The 25,962-nt window shown below is 45.6% G+C and overlaps 1 protein-coding gene across 2 annotated transcripts in view; it reads right to left on the bottom strand.

Moving 5' to 3' along the window:
- Window positions 1-318: 318 nt before the first annotated feature.
- The window catches only part of HYDIN (HYDIN axonemal central pair apparatus protein), a 164,887-nt gene continuing 139,243 nt past the window's right edge, over window positions 319-25,962 (bottom strand). For both annotated transcript variants that reach the window (XM_077310084.1, XM_077310085.1), the window contains exons 65-86: window positions 25,437-25,579; window positions 23,976-24,194; window positions 22,153-22,313; window positions 21,011-21,126; window positions 20,123-20,357; window positions 19,408-19,620; window positions 18,689-18,827; window positions 17,682-17,847; window positions 15,356-15,503; window positions 14,813-15,017; window positions 14,156-14,377; window positions 13,317-13,486; window positions 11,554-11,752; window positions 10,548-10,706; window positions 9,188-9,468; window positions 8,143-8,362; window positions 7,190-7,402; window positions 6,349-6,512; window positions 5,140-5,290; window positions 4,248-4,478; window positions 2,398-2,622; window positions 319-1,214 (exon numbers count right to left, since the gene is read on the bottom strand). In XM_077310084.1, coding sequence (XP_077166199.1) covers window positions 726-1,214; window positions 2,398-2,622; window positions 4,248-4,478; window positions 5,140-5,290; window positions 6,349-6,512; window positions 7,190-7,402; window positions 8,143-8,362; window positions 9,188-9,468; window positions 10,548-10,706; window positions 11,554-11,752; window positions 13,317-13,486; window positions 14,156-14,377; window positions 14,813-15,017; window positions 15,356-15,503; window positions 17,682-17,847; window positions 18,689-18,827; window positions 19,408-19,620; window positions 20,123-20,357; window positions 21,011-21,126; window positions 22,153-22,313; window positions 23,976-24,194; window positions 25,437-25,579 — 4,469 coding nt within the window. In that variant the 3' untranslated portion in view covers window positions 319-725. The remainder of the gene's footprint in view (window positions 1,215-2,397; window positions 2,623-4,247; window positions 4,479-5,139; window positions 5,291-6,348; window positions 6,513-7,189; window positions 7,403-8,142; window positions 8,363-9,187; window positions 9,469-10,547; window positions 10,707-11,553; window positions 11,753-13,316; window positions 13,487-14,155; window positions 14,378-14,812; window positions 15,018-15,355; window positions 15,504-17,681; window positions 17,848-18,688; window positions 18,828-19,407; window positions 19,621-20,122; window positions 20,358-21,010; window positions 21,127-22,152; window positions 22,314-23,975; window positions 24,195-25,436; window positions 25,580-25,962) is intronic.

The following is a 25,962-nucleotide window of genomic DNA, read 5'->3' as shown; positions in this document are numbered from 1 at the left end:
GGGAGTTCTCCGGGTTGTACCTGGAAGTTGGGAACCCCACAATGCAGCCCCCTCCTCTGCTGGAATGGGTGTAGCTCATCCAAAACCGCCACATAATTTTATATCACCTGAAGGTACTAGTTTTATACCATCAGAGAAGTCACAGGTAATTTTATGCACAATAATGTCCCTTGTTACCAGTTGGCAAGGGATTTATACAACTATAAACTCCAAACAAACACTTTTGATGTTAAGCTTGGAAAGATACCTTTTTCTCCCTCAAACAGATTATAGAATCCTGCTCAAGTGCTGGTCCTGACAAACTTTCCAACACCTCTGTTTTATTTATTAAGTTTATTCCAAAATAAAATCTTATATAACAAATGAGCCTTGTCAAACGAAACGTAAAACTCACATCTTGTACATTGCCAGGCAATATTTTGGGCTATTCTGTAATTCATTTATTAGTTACATCTTGTGTTGAGACCATTTTTAAGATTGGAAGGAAGCTTCTAGAATGGTGCATGCTATCCTCCTGTGCCTGTGTTCTGGTGAGGATCTTACCTGTGAAAGAGCACCCCTTCCTACTTGTCCTGAGGACAGCTATCCATGGAGGGCTTTTTGTGTTCTTTAAAAATTCAGCTGGAAGCAAAGGAGGCATCCCACGGGGAAATCAGACACTAGGAACTGAGTTTCAGAGGCCTTTTCCTTCCTTGAACAAGCAAAGCTGCTCTATGAGTCTGAGCTCATTTCTCAGGCATGATGCCCTTTAGGTAGTAAACCCAAGAGACACCTGAGCCCACCCCAGTCACACGTGGGCAAGAGACAACCAGCTTGCTGGTGACTGGGGCTTTGGTGCTACTAGGATGCCCGTCAAAAGAAACTACAATTGTGGCAGTTTTCTTGGATCTGATGTTTTCTGGAGCCTTAACAGTGAAGGCAGGGTTCTCCACTGCATAGGAGAAAGACATGGGCTGCAAGAACACATTCTTGAAGATGATGGTTGTGTTGGACCCAGCTCTGATCTGAAAAGGCCCCTGAGGCTTAGGAGGAACGGATGTGCCAAAGAGAGGGATTATGTAGTCTCCTCCTGTGGCGGAGGAGAGGACAAGAGTTCCCCTTGTTTCTCCCAGTTGGCAAGGTTCAAAGGTCACCTCCACGTGGACTTCCGTGCCTGTTTGAGATCCTGCAGCTGCATTGATGACTTTGTCTGCATGGAAGTCGGGGCTGTCGATCTGAAGGGAGAAAATGTGACGGGGTTAACTATGTCAGCACAAAACAAACGAACCCAATGACTACCACCTTCTTAATTATGTATCTGGAAATGACCAGCAGATCTGCATTGTTGCCAGCAGATCTAAAAGCCGTGCTAATATGATTGGTTAATGTTTATATTATTTATTGCAGAGCTCCATTCTTTCCTTGACTAATATTGGTAATTGTTTGTGGTTATTCTCCCAGGGTATTCATTCAATCTTAGGTCACAATGTTGGGGATCCCTGTTCAAGAGGAAGATAATAATTTTAGTTGAAAACCCAAAGATACTTCCACTCTCAGACTGTTTATGCACTGGGAACTTCACTGCCACAGCTTCCATGCAGGAACACCAATTGGGGGTGGATGAGGTGCACCGGGCCAAATGCTCCCCCATGTGAGTGCAGGAAAAGGTGAGGCAACCTGCCACAACTAAAACTCCAGCCTGCAGCCTGGCATGAAACCTCCAGTGCATAAATGGTCTCAGGTAGACCGTTTTGGGGCAAGCCCTGAACTTAAAAGCTTGTCAAACAGAATGCTGAAAGAACCTGCACAAAATGATGTGACTTGTCAGGAAAACCTTATCTCCAGCATCCCCCAACCCACTGCTCAAAAGTCACACAGGCAGAAAAACAGACCGGAAATATTTCACATTCTTGTATGAAGGCACACAGCAAGACCCATCAGGGTTCTCAGATGTTGTAAGGCAGGAGAGTCGGCTGATCGCTCTTCTCCCCACTTACTGCAGTGGTTGGATAAAACAAGATACCACCACAATGGCCATAGCACAATGGCAGGACACATGGGTTGCCTGTAGGAGATCCCAAGTGCAGTCTTGGGCAAAGCTTGAAAAAGACTTCTGCCTGGGTGCCTGAAGGGGCCGTACTGAGCTAGTCTGCAGACTACTATTGGTTCAGCATACAGCCACTCCATGACACTCTTCAGGCACTTTCCAACTAATGGGCAGCAACTTCATGGACTCCTTGAATGTCAGGAAGGAAAGAAGGAAGATGGGTGGACGGATGGGCAGGCACCAGGGAGCACTCAGTATATAACTGTTCTCAGTCATGGCCTGTGTACCATTTTGTTATTGAAAGGTCAGATTCAGCACTGGCTAGTACGGCTGAACCCTCCTAAGAAATTGACATCAAACCAGAGGATTACTTTGGTGGAATACTCGGTCTTCTGACGGGTGTAGTTGACAAACTTGGTGATTATATTCTGGCTGCTGCCCAGCATGGTACAGAAGTAAAGGGCCTTCTCTGGCCGGGCTCCTGAGGCTTTCAAGATCAAGTCGTACTGGAAAGAGCCCAACTCATTGCTGATCAAGCTCAGACGTCCACTAGTTTCTCCAGGCCTCATGGGTTGGAATTCAAAGGTAAGTGATCCCTGAGAAAAGAGAGGGGGGAGCAAATGGTCAAGCCCAGAAGGGCATCCAGGAAAGAATCTGCATTTGTGCCCCCTTCTAAAACCATCTGCCTAGCAGTCTCTGGCAGAAGTATGTTACATGAGCATGTGATAAACAAAAGGTGTAACTTCCAATGGGATTGGGGTGTAGTGCTTTAGAAGCTGGTCTCTAGCAGGAAAGCACAATAGGTCAGTATAGGGGCAGGCTGTGGCCAGAAGGAGCAAAAGGTTAAAAGTGGGACAAGAAGAGAGACATACAGACAAGACCAGCATTCTAGCAGTTGCACAAAGACAGACCTTGATAACAGAAGAAAGAACCTACCCTAGGCTATAATTAACATTTAAACAATTTAACAATAAATACAAATAGAAATGTCTTATCTCTTCTTATAATCGTCATAAAACAACCAAAACGGCCTCCAGATTTAAACCGTTTTCAAAGTGGCATTCTCATCAGTGGTTGTTTTTCCAACTTAGTATTTGTTGATGATCTAGTCCTTCACTATGATCTATTCTTCTTCACAGAATTTAAACAATATAAATATTTGCCTTTGTCTCAAAGGTGTGGGGAAGCTTAGTTAAAAGAATGTATTCTCAGTCTTACAAAGACAGACCTTAAGTGGTGAAATTTGTGGCCACGACAGTTTAGGTAAGGGAGCCCAGGAAGAGAAAATGCCACCCTTGATTCTGAACCCTCATTCACTTGCAAAAGGGGCACCGGTACATAGCAGCTTTCAGATTGAGTCCCGGCTACCCCTGACACTACTCCCTCTACAAGCACCCACTGGAACAAAAAGCTACCAAAGGCTGAAACTTGCTGAGACTGCCCAGCCTAGTCCAAAGTCTTCCTTAGACTTTGAAGCTAGGAAGGAGGAAGATTAATGCACCACACTCAAGTGCGGTTCAAACCTCCAGCAACCATAACGCTTCCTGGGTGGAGAAGTCATTGGCCCTCATTCTCTCGGTTCACCCTACCCCACAGGGCTATTTGTTAAGCTGAAATGCCGCTCCTGAGTTCCCTGAGGGGAGAGTGGGATCATGTAAAAAATAAATTCGGAATAAGAGAAGAGGACACAGTGCAGAAGAAAACAAAAATTCCCTGTTTGCCTTTCAGATCAAGAGCGTAAAGAGAGCAGAAAGAAAAAGAGATGCTTTGGAGAAGACGAAAAGCAAGAAGCCCACGCCTTGAATAAATCTTTGTTGGGCTTAAAGGTGCTACTGGACTCTGATTTTATTGTGCTTGGTATAAGAAATAGCAACAGAAAAAGTGAGAGCCTGAGTGTGTAGTGCAGAGGGAGAACATAATTGTTGATTTGTGCTGGTGTCACTTAGGGCCACCACCAGATGTGAAACCAAAAGCTCCCTTTGCCTCAAGGCTGAGAGGGGAGGCAAAAAGAGGAGTCAGTACCAGTGGAGAGGAAATCCAGGTTTCTCATGCATTAGGAAGAAAGCTCTCCAGTGGCATCCCTCTACTGACTTGCAAGGTGATCATTTCCCCTTTAGGTTCTGCAGGCAGCTAAACTCAGCCTGGTGAGCTTGCAATTCACACTCCCCTCCCTCAACTGCTGCTCATGCTCTTGGCAGCCAATTCCAAGGCAAAATCCTACCTCAGACTGAGCTGGGACAACAATCTGGGGTGGAAGGGTGATGTCAGGCACTTTGCAGTCTGTGTTGAAGGTCACTGGGTTCTGCAGGGGGTTCTCAACTTTCAGGGAGGAGGAGGTGCTTTGCCGGACGGAGGCATTCAGCTCGATGGTGCCAAGAGGCCCACAAGGGATGGCTTTGAAAGTGACCAAGTAGAACAGGTACTCCTGCGTCACCTCGTTGCGGAATGTCACCTGCAGTCACAGGGGGAGGATGTGAGAATCAGTCCACTGGTGGAGCCCAGTCGAAACAGAGCAAATTCTATTCCTCCCTCTAACTTCAAGTCAAAAGTAGTCACTGTGTTTCAGATTAGGTCACCAACTCTAGGAAGGGATATCCCTGGAGATTTGGGGGCAGCACCTGGAGAGGGGGTTTAGAGGGGAAGTGGTGCCTCAGACTCCTGTTTCCATTTTCTCCAAGGAACAGAGTTACCAACTCTGGACTGGGAAGTTCCTGGAGATTTGGGAGAGTGCTTTGGAAGAAAGGGAGCTTTCCAGCTACAAACGTTAGCAAAACTGAATACTCCCGTCCTTGTGAGCAGTTGGCCTGCTAAATCTCATCCATGTGCAGACAGGCGTTGACTCCGGGGACAAAAGGATACTGACCATGAAGCACTGATCATGAAGCACTGATACAGGCACGCTTTTTCTCACAAAGTGCCCAGAGCTACACAAGTCATAGAATGGCCTTCCTTATGGAGATGCCTGTGGATTCTGCTCTCCACTCCCCCCCCCCCCCCGGGCCTGATGAAAAGCTTTCTGATAAGGGAGAATCAACAGCAGACCCTATTTCCTGAAGGAATTCCCCAGGTGCAAGGTCCACCACAGAAAATCCCTTTGCGAGATGGATTCCTACTTTTGCACAGTACATTCCTTCCTTGTACGAGAAAAAGGTGAGCTTGTGATCCTTCTTGGCGGAGGCAGGCACATCAATATAGTCCAGGGTCTTCAAGGTGGTGGTCATCTCCAGCCGTTCTGGTTTTATCATGTCGACTATCACGCGGAACCTGGGAGGGGGTGACAAGGAAAGTGGGTGCAACCTCCTCGTTCCCCTTTCCCTCGCATGCAGACAGCTAAGTTACACTCATCCTCCAGACAAGCATCTTTCCTCCTGCAGGCTAAAACTCCTGCCTTTTACAAACATCCACAGGCACCCCCGCTCTCCTCTTTTCAGCAGCCCTCTGTACCACAGGTTTTGGAGGCATAAAATCAGGATTTTAAAATCACTTTAAAATGACGATGGCATCTTTCTGGCGGCCATGAGGATGCTGTCATGCTTAGTTTGGACCTAATTTGGGTGGAAATAGGACAAAGGGTGTCCCAGCTGTGAAGGACAATTTTATACTTTTGATCCAATGCAGCCTCATGAAGGATGGCTGGGAAGGCACAAGGAATCCATGTTCTGTTTGGTTCGTTGTACAGTTGTACCTTCTATATAAAATCCCACTTGATGATCCTCTAATACAGTGGTCCCCAACTGTTTTTATCACCGGGGACCACTCGCCGGGGACCACTCAATGCCTTATATTGGGGTCCGGTGGGCGGGGGGGGGTCGTTTACTCCTCTACTCTCAACCACTGCCCTAACGCTCTCTGATCGCTATGGTAATGTTTAAACATCCCTTCAAAATAAGATACAGACACGCCACAACAATGAACATAAGGAACATTTTATTTTCATGGAAATTTTAACTCATGACAATGACAAATCAATGGGAACCCTGAGCTTGTTTCTCTGCAACGAGAGAGTCCCATCTGGGAGTGATGGGAGACAATGACACCCGAAGTGTGTTGTAAAGGGCTGGGGGGGGGGATGAAGTAAAGGGCAGGGGGGGGAGAAGGCATCCTTCGGGGCCCACCTCCAATTAGTCGAAGGACCACATGTGGACTGCGGCCCACAGGTTGGGGATCGCTACTGTAATAGACTTCCTCTTTGATTATCACTGGTCGTGGAGTGGATATGTGTTAGTGTAGTGAGAGATTTCTGTGGGAGCTAGCCATCTTCAGTGCATTCAATCCATCAACTGAAATCGTGCTCTTCTGTACAGCTGTCAAAGACCTCTTACCTCTGTGGTTTGTTGAGCCAGTTGGAGATGGGAAACAGCTCAGTGTAAGATGTTTTACATGGAACTTCCCTCAAGATGTTCCCTGCAGACTTGGGAGGTTCCGCAGTGCCTTGTAGGAGGTACAACAGCCCTGTCCCATCTGGGAGTGGGAAAAAGATGGAGCCCTGCAAGAAAAGTTGATAACAGTTGCTTTCTGAACAGAGTCCCGTCTGATCCCCAATATGGCCAGACTCTCCCATGAGATACAGCTATTGTGAACACTTTAGCATTCAATAATGGGGCTTACATGCCATGACTTCCCAAGTCTGGCCTTGGTGCAGGAGACAGCACTGCTGAAACCCATATTCCCCTTTTTTTGTTGGCATCACTCCCTTGTCCTTTTGGAGAGCACCTGGCCCGGCAACCAGTGCCAGACTCAGAACTGTCTGCCGCATTCTACAGAAATCACTAAGTAAGAATGCAGGTGGGCTTGCAAAAGCAGTGTTATGACTGTGACTGGACATTCATAGGATTGAAGCTGAGACCTTGAAACAATGGATGAGTACTGGAAGAGTACTGTGGGGCAAATTAATCTAACACAACATCAATGTAACACAACCGAATCTCCAGTTATGGCATATTTTGATCAAAGTGCTCAGAGTTGTAGTCTAGGCAATGGCTACCTTCATCCCCCTCAGACAGACCAGAAAGAATCCTGTGTTTTAGATCTCATTCAAGGAGGCCAATTAAGCTTATAAAGCTAATTATAAGGCTAGATTTCTATGCAGAGAGGGCCCTGATCCCCTGGCAATATTAACCTGGAACCCAAAAGTTCTTTCTGTTCCCTTTACAACTTGCATACCTGATCCTTCTTGCCCTCCACATTCATGGTGAGGGGCCTGTAAGTGATTTCATAGGGCTTGTTTTGCTGATGGGCTTCCACCCTGATGAACTCTGGGCCTTTCCACTGCTCACCCTCGATGATGGGCCGCAGGGTCCATGGCTGGTTGGTCCGGTTGGATAGCATTATGGTCTGTGTGCTCTTTGCACGCACCTGGCATTGGAAATTAACCACCTGCAAGAGAGAGTTTATGCATTCTTCTCCAGATGGTCCCACATTTGGGTTCTGAATATGCCACAAATAGCTTCCTAGACCTGTCACTCAGTCTAAACCACTAGCACTAAGCAGTCCTGATATCCTTACTCTCAGATGCAATTTTATGGCTGGCTTCCCTGTTGGCATATGCAAGAACTGTAGCACACATGATTCAAAAACACATGAAAAATATCCGTTCGATATCAATAGAGAGCATCAAAGGAGATGTGTATTTGGCATAGTTAGATTAGGAACTTCCCGATGCCTCCTATCTCCTAATTGGTGCATTTGGAGACTTCCTGCTCCTTTGAGTATACTTCCTCCCTGCTTGCCTCCAGAATAGACAGAATGGGTGGAGAACAACAGTTAGACAGGACTCTCATTTTTCTATACAAAGTTGTTCCTCTTCACAATAAAACTATTTCGTTCTTTTAAGCTGCTTGGTACTTTGAACTATATACATATTTAAACTCTGCCAACATTCCCAAGTCTGATTTATTTGTACAAAGAGAGAAACAGGCCAAATCAAGAGGCTTTTGACTCCTCCCTGGGGGCCAGGAATGCAGGTGTCCAGCTGCCACAGGAAAGATGGGGGTGTGGATACGGGCTTCGAAGATGTTTCCGACAAAGATGCCTGGATTTGAGTTTCCCACTCCCCCATCTTTGGCGAAAAGTTATGCGTCTCCCTGTGTGGTTCCACCCCTTCCCCTGCCACTCACCTCTTTTACTGGGGGGACTCCCACGCAGCACCCACTCAGAGTGAGCTTGAGGGGCTCACTTCCTTGGATGTGGCACTGGAGGTTTTCATAGCAGATGTCCTGACTCTGTTCGCTGGGGTGAAAGGTCACTTCGAAGGAGACTTCCATTCCTGGCGAAATGTAGCCCTCCACAGGTTTGATGGAGAAATCTGGCTTGAAGCGCTTGGCATCCCATTTGAATCTTGACAAGAAAAAAAAATGGAAAGAAAAGCCATCTGAGGATATTCCTTGATCTTGGGGAATCCTTGTGATGACCGTTAGCATACAGCCACATGAACAGTCCCCTAGAAGTGGCTCCAGAAGTGCTCTGCAATTCCTTGATTTGACTCTCTTTCCACCTCCCCTTTCTCCCCTTTGAACTATTTCAAGATATAAGTAAGGTAAGGAAGGTAGGGGAAGGATCATGGGCTGTAAGGTGCTCCCTACTGCACAGAAGAGAAGCAGAGGTGAGGGGAGACATTCTGATTGGATGAACTTTTACTGGTACTAGACTATGCAAGTATCTGATGAGTTACCTTCATTCAAAAAGAGGGCCTGAGTTAACTGGATGTAGAAATAGCTCAGACACGTGCCCCCAGCTAGGGGGATAGTAGAGATGATGGGGGCAGGATAGGTTTGGGAGAAGGTTTATTCGGAAATGGAGATGGAACTCAAGACAACTGCCATTGGTTAAGGTTTGACTTTAAATTATTTCCTGTTCCCCTAGTTTTTTGGAATAGGAGTCTATCTAGAGATCTGTGACAACCAAAAGTGTGCAGAGCCTACAGCAGGGGTAGTCAAATCGCAGCCCTCCAGATGTCCATGGACTACAATTCCCATGAGCCCCTGCCAGCGAATGCTGGCCTACAGAGTGTTTTCTTTCCAGATCTTTCTTTCCTGTGATCATGCTGCTATGCTGGGAGGACTGAGGTGGCAGGAGACTGGCTGCATTCAATACAAGACGTACTGGAAGCACAAATGGAAAAGCCAAACGAAAAGAGCAACGGGCAAGGAGTGCTGTATTTACCCTACTCCGATGTCCCCGGTGTTCTGCATCATGATCCGTCTGGATGCCTGGCTCCGCTGCACCACTGCTCCAAAAGGGACGTGATTCTGGTCCAGGCTGACTTCAATGCCCTGACAGCAACCTTGCACCACAAAGAGGGATTGCAGAGTTCCATGGCACTCGAGGAGGACCTCCTCTGTGAATTGCAGGATGCGGCCTTTGGGGCTGAATATGACTTCCACGGGGCAGGTGCCTCCTTGGGGCTTCAGGCTTATTTCAGTAGAAGGTGACATAGTCAGAACCTGCCCCAAAAGAGGAGAGTTCTTAGAGTCCTAAATGTACGCAGTGGAACATCCGCACAGTTGCTGAATGGCCCACTGCTCCGTGCCCATCTCCCTTATAATTTGGGGCAGGCAGAAGGCAGATCAGGATCTACTAGTAGATCCAGGGCTGAGTCATCTTGGATCTGCTGTTGACCCACAAACCCAGACGAGAATAATGTATGCCACTTTGGGTCCCCATTAGGGAGAAAGGCAGAGTAGTTTAAACAGAGAGTCATTAAATATGGAATTCTCTGCCAGATAATGTAGTGATGGCCATGAGAACAGACATCTTTACAAGGGGATCAGATAAATTCATGGAGGAATGGTCTATCAGTGGCTACCAGTCATGGTGACCAAGGGGAACTTCCACATTCAAAGGTACTCAAATTCTGAATACCAGTACCAGAAAGCAATATTGGGGGAAGGTCCTGGCTTCAATGCTCTGTTGTTGGCCCTCCAGTGGAACTAGTAGGCTGCTGCGTGAAACAGGATGCTGGACTAGATGGACCACTGATCTGATCCAGCAGGGCTCTTCTTATATTCTTATAAACAATGTTTTTAAAAGTAAGTGACTGGATGTGCCTGCCAGGGCATTTTGTAAGTGGCTTGCCTTTGGAAGGAGACATTTTGCAACTAGTTTCAGTCAGTTAACCCTGAAGTTTCCCACCCTACCCCAAGTAGACCTTGCTATAGCTGAGGCTTAGTTTGCACTGAAGCACATCTGGACTGGGCTATTTCAGTGGAGGCATATATGGTTAAATGCAACTTCCTACAAAAAATTACTTCTACAGACCCTCAGGGAAATCTCATCAGCCTGCAGTAGTGCTTTTACTAGAAACATTTTAATGTGAAACATGTGATCGGTATCAGGTCATCCCATGGCCTAAGACAGGGGTAGTCAAACTGTGGCCCTCCAGATGTCCATGGACTACAATTCCCATGAGCCCCTGCTGGTGAACGCTGGCAGAGGCTCATGGGAATTGTAGTCCATGGACATCTGGAGAGCCGCAGTTTGACTATCCCTGGTCTAAGAGAAAGAGAGGTTTGTAAGGCCTTACCTTTGCCTCCTGCAACTCTGGCACAGTGGATATAAAGCTGAGGTTGAAGATGACAAAGCAAACACTATTGTTCACTAGGGTAACTGTCTTCTTCACAGTGTGTCCCAGAGGAACAGCTCCAAACTTCAGTACTTTGCTTGGAGGATGCAAAACATCAATCTGCAGTCAAGGGAATGACACAGCTGGGGTTGCAGTAGCAGAAAGCTACATATAAATAAATGGCAGAATTATTCACATGAAAAGAAATCACTGAAAGGAACAGAATAAGGAGAAGGACAGGGGAGACGGAAGGACCGACTATGGTGTGAATGGCAGAAAGATCTCTGTCTAAATTTCATTATCTTCCAGGAAATCAAAGCATGATGCCAAATTATTGTGGTGTGCTAGTTTTGCCAAAACCAGGAACATCTCAATATGGCTGAGTCTTAATTGAATCTCAGTTGCACCCAGGAACTGGGGAACCCAGGAAGAGCTGTTGCTCTTCCTTTTTGGAAGTTCCTATGTCCTTCTATTCACTAGATCTCAAAATGCCCTTTAAGGATGGTCAACCCCGCAATTGTCTTCCTTGGGCCCAGAACATCTGTCTTATGGGAAACTTCCTCTCCTTCCAATACCCAAGAGCTAGTTTGGTGTTGGTATCCAGAATCCAATAACAGCACTGACATAGAATCTCACCTCACCTTCATACTGTCTGCAGCAATTAGGCATTGGCTCTGTCTAAATCCACCTACCTCAGCTAATGACCATGCTATTGCCTACCCCAAGAAGAAAACAAAGGGCTGAAAAGCAGTCTTTCATCATCTAAGGTGTATTTATATGCCCTGAGCTCACTATATGATCAGATCTGTGAAAGAAAGGTAAGGCCCTGAACCTAGGAAAGCAGCCTAATCTGAGAGAAATAATGTCGCAACTGATTTTAAGCATCCAAAAGCTGAAGCCCTGACTTTGCCTCTCATAAGAACAGATTTTTGGAGCTGGAAGTTCCAGGCCTTTCATATAATCTCACCTTCATCTCAATTCCCTTTCCAAAAACTTCAACGACCCTTTGTAAGAGTCCATTGATTTCAAAGGTGATGGCTTCGTGGTAGGAAATGGCCTCTCGAGGATAGAAGGTGAATGGAATATCTACTTTTCCTCCAGGATTCAGCACTTCACCATGGAAACCCACCTCAAGGTAAGGTGTGTTGCTGAACAAGCAGTCCAGGCTGTGAAAAGGCCAGAAGAGACCATGAACAATTTTACTAGAGAAAGAAATCTTTCTGCCTGGCCATTGACTAATAGGTTGGAGCCCCTTTTTGCCTCAGAGAGTTAGTGGAGGTTGACTTCACCGTCTGATGATATCCTTCATCCCCCAAGTTGCTCTAATATCCAATTTTGCCCACTCCATCATCAGATCCTGTGATCTTCTCCATTCTAATGGCTCTTCTCAGCATTAAGGAACATTGTGCAGAAGCATTTAGTTGAAACTTGATTGCTGGTGCCTTTATTAACTGTGGGGTAGGAAACTGGAGCATGAGGGAAATCTCCGAGGGCAGGGGTAGTCAACCTGTGGTCCTCCAGATGTCCCTGGACTACAATTCCCATGAGCCTCTGCCAGGAAATGCTGGCAGGGGCTCATGGGAATTGTAGTCCAGGGACATCTGGAGGACCACAGGTTAACTACCCCTGTCCTAGGGAAACTTTGTTCGGTCACCTTGGGATAGGGAGGGACACATAATCAAGGGATAGGCCAAATTAGAAAGGGTATGACACTAGGGCCTGTTTCATACATGTGTACTGATAGTTTGCTGATAATTGACCAGTAATAGGGCTCTCACAGACATATCACTTTCATGACACATCAGCGCAGATTTCTGCCTTCAAATGCAGTAACATTTGCATAGGTGGGGGAGACAATGGGGCATTGGGCCAATGGTAACACTAGCCTGGCTACCACATCAAGGCTCAAAAGATCTTGATTGTTTCTGTGGTATTTGCAATTAAAGACAAATTTAGAGGAAGAGAACTGGGAAAGCATGCCCTCAAGAATTTAACAGAGTTTCAAATATTTCAAACTTCTGCTTTTATTGATCTAGCAGATGCTTTTATTGTTGATTTTTACATTCTTGTGAAATATCCAGGAATGTAATGATTTTGAGAAGTTGCTATATTGTACTTTTTACTCCTTGATGTTTTAAAAATGCTTTAAAAATGATCCCTGGCCACTCCATCTGTTGGGAACAACTGGACATTATTGGCTTTGCAGCCACTCATGGTGAGCCACTCAGGACTGTAGACTGAGAGGTTTCCAGTGCTCTGGGGTATCCTCCCCAACACAAATGCCCTGCGAGGGCTATAAAAACATCCACTTTGATCAGGTTTAGATTCTGCATTTGATAGACAGCTTTGCAGCATGGCTTCCATCTATCCCCTTCACCTGTTGGGTTCTGCTGAAGCTCAGAGACTCATGCCTCCCTAATAGGGATGCCAGCACTGGGTTGAAAAATATTTGGAGATTGGGGGGGGGGTGAAGCCTGAGGAGAGCAGGGTTTGAGGAAGGGAATGATCTCAATGGGGTATGATGCCTTCCAGCCATTTTCATCAGATGAACAGATCTCTCTCTCCTGGAGATCAGCATCTCTACTTGCTGACTCTTCAGGCTGCCTATGGTACAGCATCACAACATTATCCAAGCTATGCATCAGAAAGGAGACCTCCACTTATATTACTATGTGCAAGAAAGGCCCAGCCCAGCCCAGTCCAGCCCTGGCCAACAGCACTCTGGCTTACCTTACAACTTTGTCATCTTTATTTGTAACTGTCAGGACTCGTTTGGGAATAGGCATCCCAGCATGGTAGATGAAACAGCTTCCAAAGTCCACTTTGGTGAAGGAGAAATGGATGATGGGAGATAAAGCTGTACCTCGGAGTGCACATATAAACGTAGGGCCATGTCTGATCTGTGAGGAGACAAACCACCAGTATCTGGGTTGGCCTTTTTGATATGACAAGCTATTGCAGGAGGCCAAGAAAGATGGGGAAGAAGACCTTGGCCAACAGGAGCACCTTGCTGAGCAACTGTTTTTTTTTTCCTTCCCTGTTTTGGGTATTGATATCACACTTGGACTTGTGGCCCATAACCATTGCCTTTGATGAGCCAGCTGTAGAATGCTGGATCAGCCTGCTGAGATAGACTGTCCACTTGTTTGCTGGTGTATTTATATTGACTTTTCCTTGCTGTTACAAGGTGCTTTGGGGAGACATATACATGAATATTTCTTGGGGAGAAACAAGCTTCTTACTTACAAGCAAAGAGGCAGGTTCTTGTTTCCCTAGAAACATTTCCCCTGGCTGTTTGGCCAAGGGTAAATAGGAGGAAGGAGAAAACAATTCATGAAAAAGCTCATGAAACATCCACTTATAGCTTTTACAAAACAGGCTGGTTCCTACAAACAGTAGCCAGTTATAAATGCCCTATGAATGGCATCACAGATCCTAAGTTTCCCTAGGGGGAACCAATTAAGCTTTCCTGAGTTTTTACTGCAGTCCTCTACCGAAAGCACCTGGAGAGCTTTGAAAGCTTCTTGTAAAAACTGGTCCAAGGAAAATGCCACAAGCTCCTTTCTTACCTGTAATCTGAGCTCAACATCCTTTAAGGTGCATGCTTTCAGTGGGTGGAATGACAATACACTCTCTGTCCGTTCCCCAGGTTCCACCATGCCACTATTTGGAGAGATGGCAAAATATCGCTGCAGTGCCTTAGTATTGTGGAACTCCCAGATGAAGGTGAAGCTGAATTTCCCAGTGTTCAGGATATAGAAGGTATACTGAGCATAATCATTAACTTGCATCTGTCCAGAGACCAAAGGGAAGCATCAATAAGTACTACTGCTGAACCATTGAGTACAAGTCCAACCTGACTACACAAGACTCTCACCATCTACTTAAAAAATTCACCTAAGCAAGCTATAATCCCTAGCCAATTAACCTGTTGTGTGTGTATGTGTGGGGGGAGTTCCAGAATTCAGGAACTTTGCCAAGCATTGTCCCCATGGGAGATGTTCAAGGCAATCTCAGCTTTGTTTCCACTTCTACCATGGAGAAAAACCGCAAAACTGATGTTCAGGTTCCCTTTTACAAAGGCTGCTTCTTTAGAAATGGAGATGGGTGTGGTGGGATGGAGGTGCCACCACATTATCTGTTAACACTGTCATATATCCAATTTCCATTGCTCTGGAGAAATTAGATAACTCTTTTTGGAGTATGATGCTTTTCTGCTTCCTCACCTCTTTAAAGTCGATAGTGTTCACCTGGTCAGGATCTAACTCAACCGTCACATTATTTTCTTCATATTTCACAGTTAAGTTCATGGTGTGGCCAGTGGCCTTAACATTCAAGTAAAGAGGGTGGGGCTTCCTGTTGACATCGCAGATCAGGTTAAAGTTGACTTCCCCTTCCAGTGTTGGCATGAAGTAGATATTAACAGGGGCCCTGGTAAAAAAACATGGAGCGGGCTAAGAAAATGTTTCACCTCAGGATAGCCAGATCCTGTAGCAGGCTAACCATAATCAAATCTGTTGTTGGAGTACTTCTGTTGCTGCAGGGCAGAACATGAGTGCAGAGGAGCCATTAACTCTACTAGGACGAAGAGCAAACTCCACGGGATCAGAAATAAATGATCTGATGCTAAAATCTGCCTTTGGAGTTTTTCTGTTGTTTTTTAAACATGCAGAATTTAACCACTGGAGAACCTGCAGTGCTTTGAGTTGTCTGCAGCCCCTGATCCTTGGCATGCAGATTCTGGTCATATTGGGCAACTTCCCCCATACCTGGAACAAGGTGGGATGGAACCTTCCATGGGTTGTACTTTCAGACAGTTGATCCGTCCCTCTGAAAAGCGGGAGCTGTCTCTAAAAGCAAAACTGAAGGCTTCATTCTCATTGTTGATAATGTTGATATTGTCCCGTGCCTCATGCCCTTAGGGAGGCCAAAAGAACACTGTCAGTACACTCTGGGTGGACAAACACACATTGAGTGATCTTTATTCAGGGGCACTTAGCCCAGCTGTATATGATCTCAAAAGTCATCCTGAAAACTGGTCACATCTACAGAAACATCACATGATCAAATTATAAAGATTTATCTTAACTAGTGGCTGTTGCCTTATCTGTTAAAAGTGTCACAGAAGGAGTTGACTAGACTTCTATAAAAGGACTGTCAAAGACTGTTTACGCACTGGAGGTTTCATGCTGGGCTGCAGGCTGGAGTTGTAGTTGTGGCAGGTTGCCCCACCTCCTCCTGCATCCACACGGGGGAGCATTTGGCCCGGTGCACCTCATCTGCCTCCGATTTGTGCTCCTGCACAGGAGCTGGGGCAGTGAAGCTCCCAGTGCATAAACGGTCAAAGAGATATATGTGAGATTTCTCTGAATGTGGGTTGGGCTTCCGAAGCTTTCTAAAGTATTCTAACAGTTGCTTGAAATCTAATTTGCTTTAAAGCAATTAAATTATTAATTTACTTAAATGTAAAGCAATGCTAAGCAGAATTGGTAATTGGACGGGAGACCACCAAGGAAGACTCTGCAGAGGAAGGGAAGGGCAAATCACCTCCACTCCTCAATTATTTTGAAAGCCCCTTGCTGGAGTCACCATAAATCAGCTGCAGCTTGATGTCCATTTACACAACACACAAACACACACATATGCACAGAATGACCATATCAGGATATCTGAATGGAATCCATATTTGTTTGTTTGTTCATTTATTTATTATATTTTAAGCCTGCTACTCTCCATGGACTCAAGGTGGGTTACAGTCTGTAGAACCCCTTAAAACCCGTACCCCATAAAAACCCAGGGGCTTTTCGCACGCCTTCAAAATCGCACAATGGTTGCCAATTGAAAACGCTACTGATTTGCCATTATGCACAACGTCGTTGACAATCTGCCACACACCTGAAACCGATCCGCAAAAAGCGCTTCCTTGTAGCACTTTCAGGGAAATCCCCAAAAGTGGATTCACCCTCCGGAAAGCGCTACACTCCTGCAACCAATCTGCAACACTAGCGGGAAAGTTCTGTGCGTTACCATTGTTGTGGTTTCTACAAAGTCCCTCCCCCTGGCTCTCTCCTCTGATCTTCCGGCAAAGCGATCGCCATTTTTTTTTCTCTGAGCGAGCGAAGTTCAACCCACCAGCAAGCCTGTTTAGAGGCTTCCCCAGCTTCAGTCCCTCCCCAGAGCTGTTTAGTCACTAAGCACAAACAACAGAGAAGCCCGTTTGCTGATGTATTTTCCCTTTATTTTTTACACTGCTTTCGGCTGAAAATTGGGCCCGTGAGGGGGGGGATTTTTTTTTTCACTTGGGGGGAGCGTGGCAACGATGAAACGACAGCTCAAACACACCTGCCAGCTGATGGGTCTCTCCGTTGCAACGAATCAACACATATTCGTTGCAATGGGTGTATTTTTTTTTTAAAAAAAACCTTTCTTAAAGGGAAAGGGGCTGTTTGGGAGCATGCTAACGGCTGCCCATTGGCTGCTTGACGGCCAGGGGCGGGACGAGCTCGGCAATAGCGCTTCCTTTCTAGCGATTTTTGCTGAGACCGGAAGCTTGTGGGAAACGATTGAAACGCAACTGGATTCCACTACAAAGTCAGGTATGCATAATGACGAATTGCACTATTTTAAATGGCGATTTTTCGTTCAGCAAACAATTTGCTACAAGGATCCCGGTGCGGAAAGCCCCCCAGATAAAACACAGCCTGAGATTAGCGATGTAACTCCATAACTCCCCCCCCCCACCTAACAGCCATCCACCTTGGGGAGATTGCTTGATGTTAAAAGCACAGCCTGAGGAAAGGCCCTATAAATCTTAATCCCCATAGATCTTAATCTAAATCTTAATATCAGGATCTCTGAACGGAATCTGTTTGACAGAAAACTAGTTGCCCATGCTTTGGAGCTGTGATCTGGAAATCGGCCCAGACTTAGTGAAGGATTTTGGTAAATACCAGCAAGGCTCACTGGATTGACCCCCTAGACATTTATACTGTCAGCACGCTTGGCTTTTCTGCTGCAATAATAAGCACAAAATGCTTCCCTTGTCAAACAGCTATCATGGCCTGGAAACAAGCCCCCACCCCTGACGGCCCTTACCAATCAAGACTGAGTGGTAGTTGATGTGATATTTATCCAGAGACACAGCAGGGTCTGTGGTGTGGCCCACCAAGAGAAATGGGACAGAAATGTTGTGTTCAGGGATTGTGAAAGTCCAAAAGGATTCTGTGATGTCCAGATGTTTGGGAAAGAATTCAAATATGACCTACAGATGAAAAGACAGACATAGATTTCCTTATGATGCAGGTTGCTCTGGAACATGCTTGCTGCTACTTTTGGCATTTCATAATTGCCCATTATGCATGGAGTGGAACGTCCACATTCGGGGTGGAATGGCGGTGGTTAAAATCACCAATTATGCATGCTGCAGGCGGCAACCAGGTGCAGTGTCAACGCATGCCGCCAAAAAAGCCGTGTTAGCGAGATGCGGAAGAAAGTGGAGCTTCCCGGGACCAGGGTGCAACCAGAAGCGGCTCCAGAGTAGCCGCGTGCATAATCGGATAATCTGGGTTTTGAGTTTCGTCCCGTGCGTAAGCAGTTTGCTTTGCTTCTTCCTCCTCCGCGTTCTCCATGCCGCCGTTTCAGCGGCTGTGCATAATAGGCTAGTCTGAGACAATGGAATGCAGAAACCATGAACATTGCATAGCAGATGGATTGTCAGATTAAGACCTGGGAGACCCAGGTCTGAATCCTCACTCTGCCTTGGAAACTTGCTGGATAACAAGCTTGCTGGGTAAACTTGGGCTAGACACATACTCCCAGCCTAGACTTCCTCATGGGGTTGTTGTGAGGATAAAATGGAAAAGGGGAGAACATTGAAGAAAAACAGACGAGACAAAGATGCTAAAAGCCACGTTGCATTCCCATTCAAAAGGAAAGTGGGATTCAAACATGGGTCTCTGATAGCAGGAGGCACTTTTACCATGCTTAAGGAACAGATAACTCAGGTGGGCACAGAGGAAGGATCAGGGATGCAGCCTGTTGGCCTTGAAGAAAGACACTGTGATTTCAGCCTGACGTTTTCTGCACTGGTTTCTCCCACTCACCTCGACTCTTTTCTCAGATCGGAGCTGGCCCCTCTCGGTAAAGCAGACAAAGGCAGGTTGTTCTTGCTTCTCCTCCTGTTGCTCACAGTTCCACTGGAAAGTGTAAGGGGCATTGGTGGGGTTCATGATTACAAAGCTCCTGGCCATGACAAAAAGGAAGTGGCATCATAAACTCTGCTTCGGACACCTGAGTCCCCCAGTCATCTGCTTTGCACGCAACTGATGAAGCAGCGCAATTACATTCAAATGTTTCTACATATCAGTTCCAAAGGGAAATCAGAGTATCACAGAGACTTGAACCCAAAATGTTTCCTTCATGGAAATTAAAAATAGTTTACAGTTTAATCATTTAAAATGTTATCATTCATGCTGCCTTTAATACCTCCATTTTCATTCCCGATTATAATAACAAAATAGCCTCCAAAAAAAGAAGCAAAGGTGCTCTTCGCTCACTGATTTATTTATGAGAATCTTACCCTACTTTTCTGCCTTAATGGCAGAAAGCAGATATCAAATTAAAAATTTATCTTAAAAGCCATTAAAACCAACATGCAGATATTTATTTATTACATTTATATCCCGCCCTCCCCTAAGGCTCAGGGCAGTTCATATGAAATATAAGAGCAGGAACTAGCTAGTATGACTTCTCTGGCTGGTGAGAGTCACCCAGGACCTCAGTAGATTTTTCAAGCTGAAACAGAATGTCAACAGATACTTACTTGGTATTTCTGACACGCACTCCTAGGGAGGTGAATTCAATCACTTTTGTGCTCGGATCCAGGGATGTGCCCCCAGGCCCTCGCAGGTCTAAATTGCGCCTGTTTGCAGTAATGTAATCGGAGTCTTCCAGTTCAAAATGGCAGTAGGGCAGGAGGCTCTTCCCCTTTACAGCCACCACTGGGTCTTCCTCATCAGGCTTCAGGTTATAAATGCTGAGAAGAAAAAAGTCCAGCGGTATCAAGCATACGCCAAATGGCCTTCTGTTCTTATACCCCTGTTCCTACCTCTGTTCTTATATACCAGTTTCCTTCTCTGTATGATAATGATAAATAAGCATAATGGATCAAGTGTGATTATATTAGGCCTCTCTCTGCTCAATTTCTTCCTTCCCCCTCTTCCCTTTCTGTAACTTTATGTAATAAGGGTGCTTTGTTTCTACTATTGTATCTCAAGAAGTAAGTGCTATTAGTCTTTAAGGTTCCACTGGATTTCTGCTTTGTTTTGCTATGATACCCTAAACATCTACCCCACTGGAATTATCACACAAGTTAAAATAGCCGCCAATGCAATAAACCCAGATCAAATTCACTCAGTGCCAATTTTCTTCTGTGCCAAGGCTGGGCAGGCTTGTGCCACACAACATGAGCAAATGAAAGTCTTGGACTTGCCCACCCCCATTCTCCCCATGATGCTGCTCACATGATGCATTGTTACCTGCAGAGTAGCCGACCTTCGAACTCTCCCAATTCCTGGGGAGAGAATTTCATTTGGAGGACCTGGGAACTCCCAGCAGGGATGATACCAGAACTTGGCTCTATGGAGAATGGGGGGCGGGGGGCTCCTGGCAACAGGTAGGAAGAAAAGCTCTCCAAAACGCTCTCTAGATGGCTGAGTGGTCGGCTAAACTGGGACTTGACAGAAAGGCCTGATGCAGCAGATGGAAGCTCCTCTGCAGGGAAGGAAAAGTCAATTCAGACAGTCGTTTCTTAGAAGTTAATGCTGCAGTGTGATCCAAACACCTTTCCTTTATCTATCACCACCACCACCACTTTCTGAAGTCATCTTTCTGGGACTCTGGTACCAGTTTACCATAGCTAATGTGCCTTCTCTCTGATGGGGGAAATAGCAGGCACTTGACACGGAAAGCAGAAATTTGGACCAATTTCAGACTCTTCTGTAAGGGCTCTCAAAAGCATACACAGCCAATATTACTGTTCCAGTTTCCCACCCTTCCAACATGCTCTAAATATGAAACGTTATGTCCTGCAGAATCTGAAATGAAGACTGTCATCTGACCAGCACAGTGACTTAGCTTTAAATCTCCACTCGGTGGTAGAATCTTGCTAGGTCACCTTGGGCTGGTCACATACACTCAGCCTAGCCTATCTCAAAGGATTGTTGTTAGGATAAAATGGAGAAGGGGAGAACATTTTAAGGAAAGTGGGATATAAATAAATGAGGCCAAAAAAGGCTGGGTTAACAATCACAAACTGAAAACTCAGAAGAGACCTGCCCCTCCCTCCAATGATGGGAGAAGGCCCTGAGGTTCCCAAGGTAGTGGAATCTTGGTGGCTAAGACATACTAAAAGACAGCTGCTATACCTTCTTGGATTGTTGGCAAGGGTTCCATAGCAAAGTTGACTGCCCTTCCACTGTCTTCCATGACCACTTTCCAGAAGTATTCCAACTGCACATTCCCGGTATTGAAAAGTTCCACTCTGGTAGCACCATGAGGCAGAAAGAAAGGGTGTGGGAAATTAACTGCTTGCACAGAATTAGTTTGTGTACAGTGCTGTATAAACAAAAGCACCCTCCCAAAGAGGACTTCATCCTTCTCAGGTTGGGCTCAAATACTGCTGGTTCTGTTGGTCACACTAGTACCAAACTGAACAGGGCATTAATGGGCTGGTTCTTCTGAGGTCACAAGTACCCTCTGAAGAGCAGGTTGGTAGATTTTTAAAAAATGGTTTAGTTTAAACAAAATAAGGTGACAAATACAATTTTGAGTGGTTTCACAAATGAGCAGTTTTTTGAAGGCTCGAAAAAAAATGCCCTAAAGTAGCGATCCCCAACCTGTGGGCTGCGGACCAAATGTGGTCCGTCGACTAATTGGAGGTGGGCTGCGAAGGACGCCTCCTCCCCCCCCCCCCGGCCCTTTACTTCATCCCCTCCCCGGCCCCTTACAACACACTTTGGGTGTCATTGTCTCCCATCACACCCAGATGGGACTATCTCGTTGCAGAGAAACAAGCTCAGGGTTCCCATTGATTTGTCATTGTCATGAGTTAAAATTTCCGTGAAAATAAAATGTTCCTTATGTTCATTGTTGTGGCGTGTCTGTATCTTATTTTGAAGGGATGTTTAAACATTACCATAGTGATCAGAGAGTGTTAGGGCAGTGGTTGAGAGTAGAGGAGTAAACTACCCCCCCCCCACCGGGCCTCAGTAAAATTGTCAAGCGTTGAGTGGTCCCCGGTGATAAAAAGGTTGGGGACCACTGCCCTAAAGCACAGTGCAAATCACATGAGAAATGGCTTGAATGGAATCACAGGTAGGTTGGGGGGGGGGGTTGCATTGTGCAGATTAGGGTGGGAGAAGCTGTGCTTGCCTCACAGTAGGAAAGAAACACGGTGAGTTCTGTTGAAAATATAAGCTTGCACGCAACCGAGGAGGACCACATCCAGATCAAGGGGGCAATATGTGAAGGCAGCCTCTGAGCAAGTTCCTGTGTGGTCGTGACTCACTTGAACACTCGTGTCTGGAAGAGCAGTGTCTCCTTGAAATGCACGGGGTCCACCTCCATCTTGTACTGGGCATAATCAATGTTGGAGCTGACCTGAAGCTCCAGCTCCCGTCCACTGTCTTCCACAACAGTGTGAACAGGCTCAGGGTCTGTCTCGATCACCTAGACCAAGAGAGGAACGGATAATTGCAAGCAGCCCAGAGAAAACCACAGGATGTCCAGTATGGTGAACCACCTAAAAGTGTTGGATTCACACAATTTCCTGCTCAGCAAATAGAACTCACTGTTGCAGGGTGGGGTGATGAGGAGGAATGTGCATTGCCTTGAACTCCATGCAGGATAAATATCAACTGTCCTACGAGATGAAGTTGGGCTCCTTATTTTCAGTTCCTGGTTCCTTATTCGCAAATCCTACCACAAACACTGATGCTACCCCAGATCTTCAGGATCCCTCCCCCCCAATGGTTTGAATAGAAAGCATGGAGTGTAAAAAAAAAAAAGCTGCTGACAGTCAATTAAGGGGAGGGGAAATCTTACTGATAAAGGCCCTTAAAGGTAATACAGTCTTGGAAAGTAAGTTTTTGAGTGTCTGTGGATTGGGGGGTGGTATTTCTAAGTTATTTGCTCCCCCCAGCTTTTACACTTAAAAGGTTATACCCCCCAAAATCTTGTGGGTCTCTAAAATACTACTGGACTTGAATCTAGCCCCTGCCCCCGTCTGTTCCTTTTATAAGTACCAATACGGCAAATAATCAAAGTTATCTACAGAAATGGTAATTTATTCTCCTTCACCACCCATGAGTCCTTCCTTAGAGGTCCCAGCTAACTGGTCCAAATGCCCCAGCTGGGCTATTAACAGGCATTTTACAGAGCATTAATGTTACTCCCATTCTGTAGGTGCTCCGTTGGCTGCCCACCTGTTACTGGGCTCAGTTCAAGACGTTGGCTATCACATACAAAACCCTACATGGCCTTGGGCCCTCTGATTTACAGCACTGCCTCCCTCCCTAGGCTTTGCTGCAACAACTTTGCTCAAGTGAAGTGCCAACCCGTAAATGGGCAAAAAAATCAATAACTGTCCATGCATATGCTTTCTCACTTGTGGCTCCTGCCTTGTGGAATGGCTTGCCCAAGGAGGTCAGGAAAACTCCCACTGTTCTGGCTTTCCATAAACTGAACTGTTCAAGAAGTGATAGGGTTGCACTATAGAAAATGGTTTTACAAACTTGCTTGGATAAAATATTAAGGTCTGTGGTTCATACTGCTGTGTATAGACCCTCTATCTAAGATGTCATTCCTGTTATCTTATTGTTGATGTTAAATTATGTTAAATTACAACCACGGTTGGATTATGTTGATGTTCTTTCTGATTATGTTATATGCTTAGGTTGTTCCATTTATTACCCTCGCAACATTATATGTAAACTGCCCTGAGCCATATAGGAGGGTTGTATAAAAATCTAATAAACAAATAAGTAAGTAAACAAAAACAAACAAACAAATGAATAAATAAATAAAACTTGTTGTGAGTTGGACCTTATTTATGTAATTCCTGTACTGCTCGGTGTGTCATGTGAATATTTATGTTATGCTTCAGGTCTTTCTGTAGTTCCAGACTTCTAAAATCCTAATGCATCAAGAACTAAATATCCCGTTTTGTTGATTATAGTGACTCACTATGTGTAATCTGCCTTGAGTCCCTGTGAGAAAGGCAGACTATAAAACACGTAAGTAAACAAACAAACAATCATGAATCCAGAATCCCAGTTTTCTGGATGCCTACTGGCCAGCCTGAAGATGTTTCTTGTCTTCTTTATTTCTGACCTTTTTCTTAGATGGGCGTGTGGGTGGGCCGGTCTTCGAAACATCAACCCACTTGACGGTGTGCATGCAATCATCCCAATCGGGCACCTGCTCAGCAGGCTGCTGGAAGACAATCTTGTAAACCTTGCACTTGATTGGCTGAGCTTTGAAGGTGACAGGCATGCTGGACTTCAAGGTCAGGATGGTATGTTTGGAACATCCTGCATGAAGATGGCCAACCTAGGTCAGGGGATGCAAGCACAGCTTGAGTCTGTGGCATGATTATGTCTGAATCAGGGGTAGTCAAACTGCGGCCCTCCAGATGTCCATGGACTACAATTCCCAGGAGCCCTTGCCAGCATTCGCCAGCAAATGCTGGCAAGGGCTCCTGGGAATTGTAGTCCATGGACATCTGGAGGGCCGCAGTTTGACTACCCCTGGTCTGAATAAAGCAGACATTTTTACCATCATGAGCTGCATTAGCATGCAAAGCAGAACAAGCATATATTAATGATATATTATTTTTAAAGCTTGTACTTCACCATGGATTCATCCAATGTTGCTGAAAGATAGATGACAATCTCACTCATAGGGCTGCCAGCTCTAGATTGGGAAAATCCTGGAGATGTGGGGAGGGGTAGAGTTTGAGGAAGGACCTCAGCAAGTTTTAAATACCATAAAGTCCATTTTCCAAAACAGTCACTCTTTGCAGGGAAATTGATCTTTGTAGTCTGGAGATCAGTTTGAATACTGAGAGATCTCCTGGCCCCCATTGAAGGTTGAAACCTCTATGCCATGACACTTCAGCCTTCCTATGAGATCTCCCTCTAGTCATGCTGACATCTCTTTTTAGCTTAAAAGCACCATTTGGTACACAGATCACAGGTTCAGCTAGATACCAAATACCAAACATTCAGGACGTGCATATACCACAAAACCTGTATATCAGAATAATTTTAGTCGTCACTGCTAGCAAGCAATGAGCATGTCCATGGCCCATGCTAGAAGTGTTTTTAGTCCCTGCAGCTAACCCAGAGTGAATAATAGCCTGAAATTTCTCAGGAAGTTAATCCAGACTGCCATGTCATAGACCGTTTATGCACTGGGAACTTCCCTGCCCCAGCTCCCATGCAGGAGCACAAGTTGGGGGCGGATGTCTAATTCAGAATACATATTCTTATATCCGAATTCACTGAAAATTGCAATAAGGAACCCTGGTGGCAGAACTGATTGCGAGTGCCAATGGCTGCATCCTTGCATTCACAAATAACTTGAGACCCTACCAAAGAGGAGTGGTCCCCACACTTCTATGTTTATGAATGAAGAAAGCCTCAATGATCCTTAAAATAACCATCACCCAGAGAAGGTAAAGATTGCACACCAATTATTCTAACATTCCACCTTCTCTTCCAAGATAGTGTGAGATCTTTTACTGTAAAGGAGAATAGGAAAAGAGGAATGGACTGATACATTGCTACATACCTGTGGGGAGAACTGAAGTGGGCCCCAAATGGGCCATTCAAATCTCATCACATCTGACTTGCTGCGATTGGTTATTGTGAACGTTGTTTGATAGACCTTTCCAATGTGACAGTCCCCAAATTGGATACAATCAGTTCTGGCACCTGTGGGGAAAAGGGCTAAGCATTTGGATGTCTGGACTGAGTTTTTGTTTACCGGCCCTCATCCAGACTGCTATCAAGTTGAGTTACTTCTTCAGAAAGTTCACCAGCACAACAGCCTCTGCTGACAAGGCAAATTAGAAGCTGTGTATCTTCTGCATAATGGTGATAGTTCAGTACAACCCCTGGACAATCTCTCCCAGCTGTGTCATATAAGATGGAACCTGCATAACTCCATAAGCTAAGTACCATGGGACCAAGCAGCAGTCCCCAGCATCACTGTCCCATGTACCCAATGGAAAGTATCTAAATCAATATAAAGGACCTTTAGATCAGGGGTAGTCCTTTAGATCAGGGGTAGTCAACCTGTGGTCCTCCAGATGTCC

Source organism: Paroedura picta, chromosome 14 (genome assembly GCF_049243985.1).
Source record: "Paroedura picta isolate Pp20150507F chromosome 14, Ppicta_v3.0, whole genome shotgun sequence".
Classification (NCBI taxonomy): Eukaryota; Metazoa; Chordata; class Lepidosauria; order Squamata; family Gekkonidae; genus Paroedura; species Paroedura picta.
Note: the sequence above shows the minus strand (reverse complement) of the source record. Positions and strands in the feature narration are given on the sequence as shown.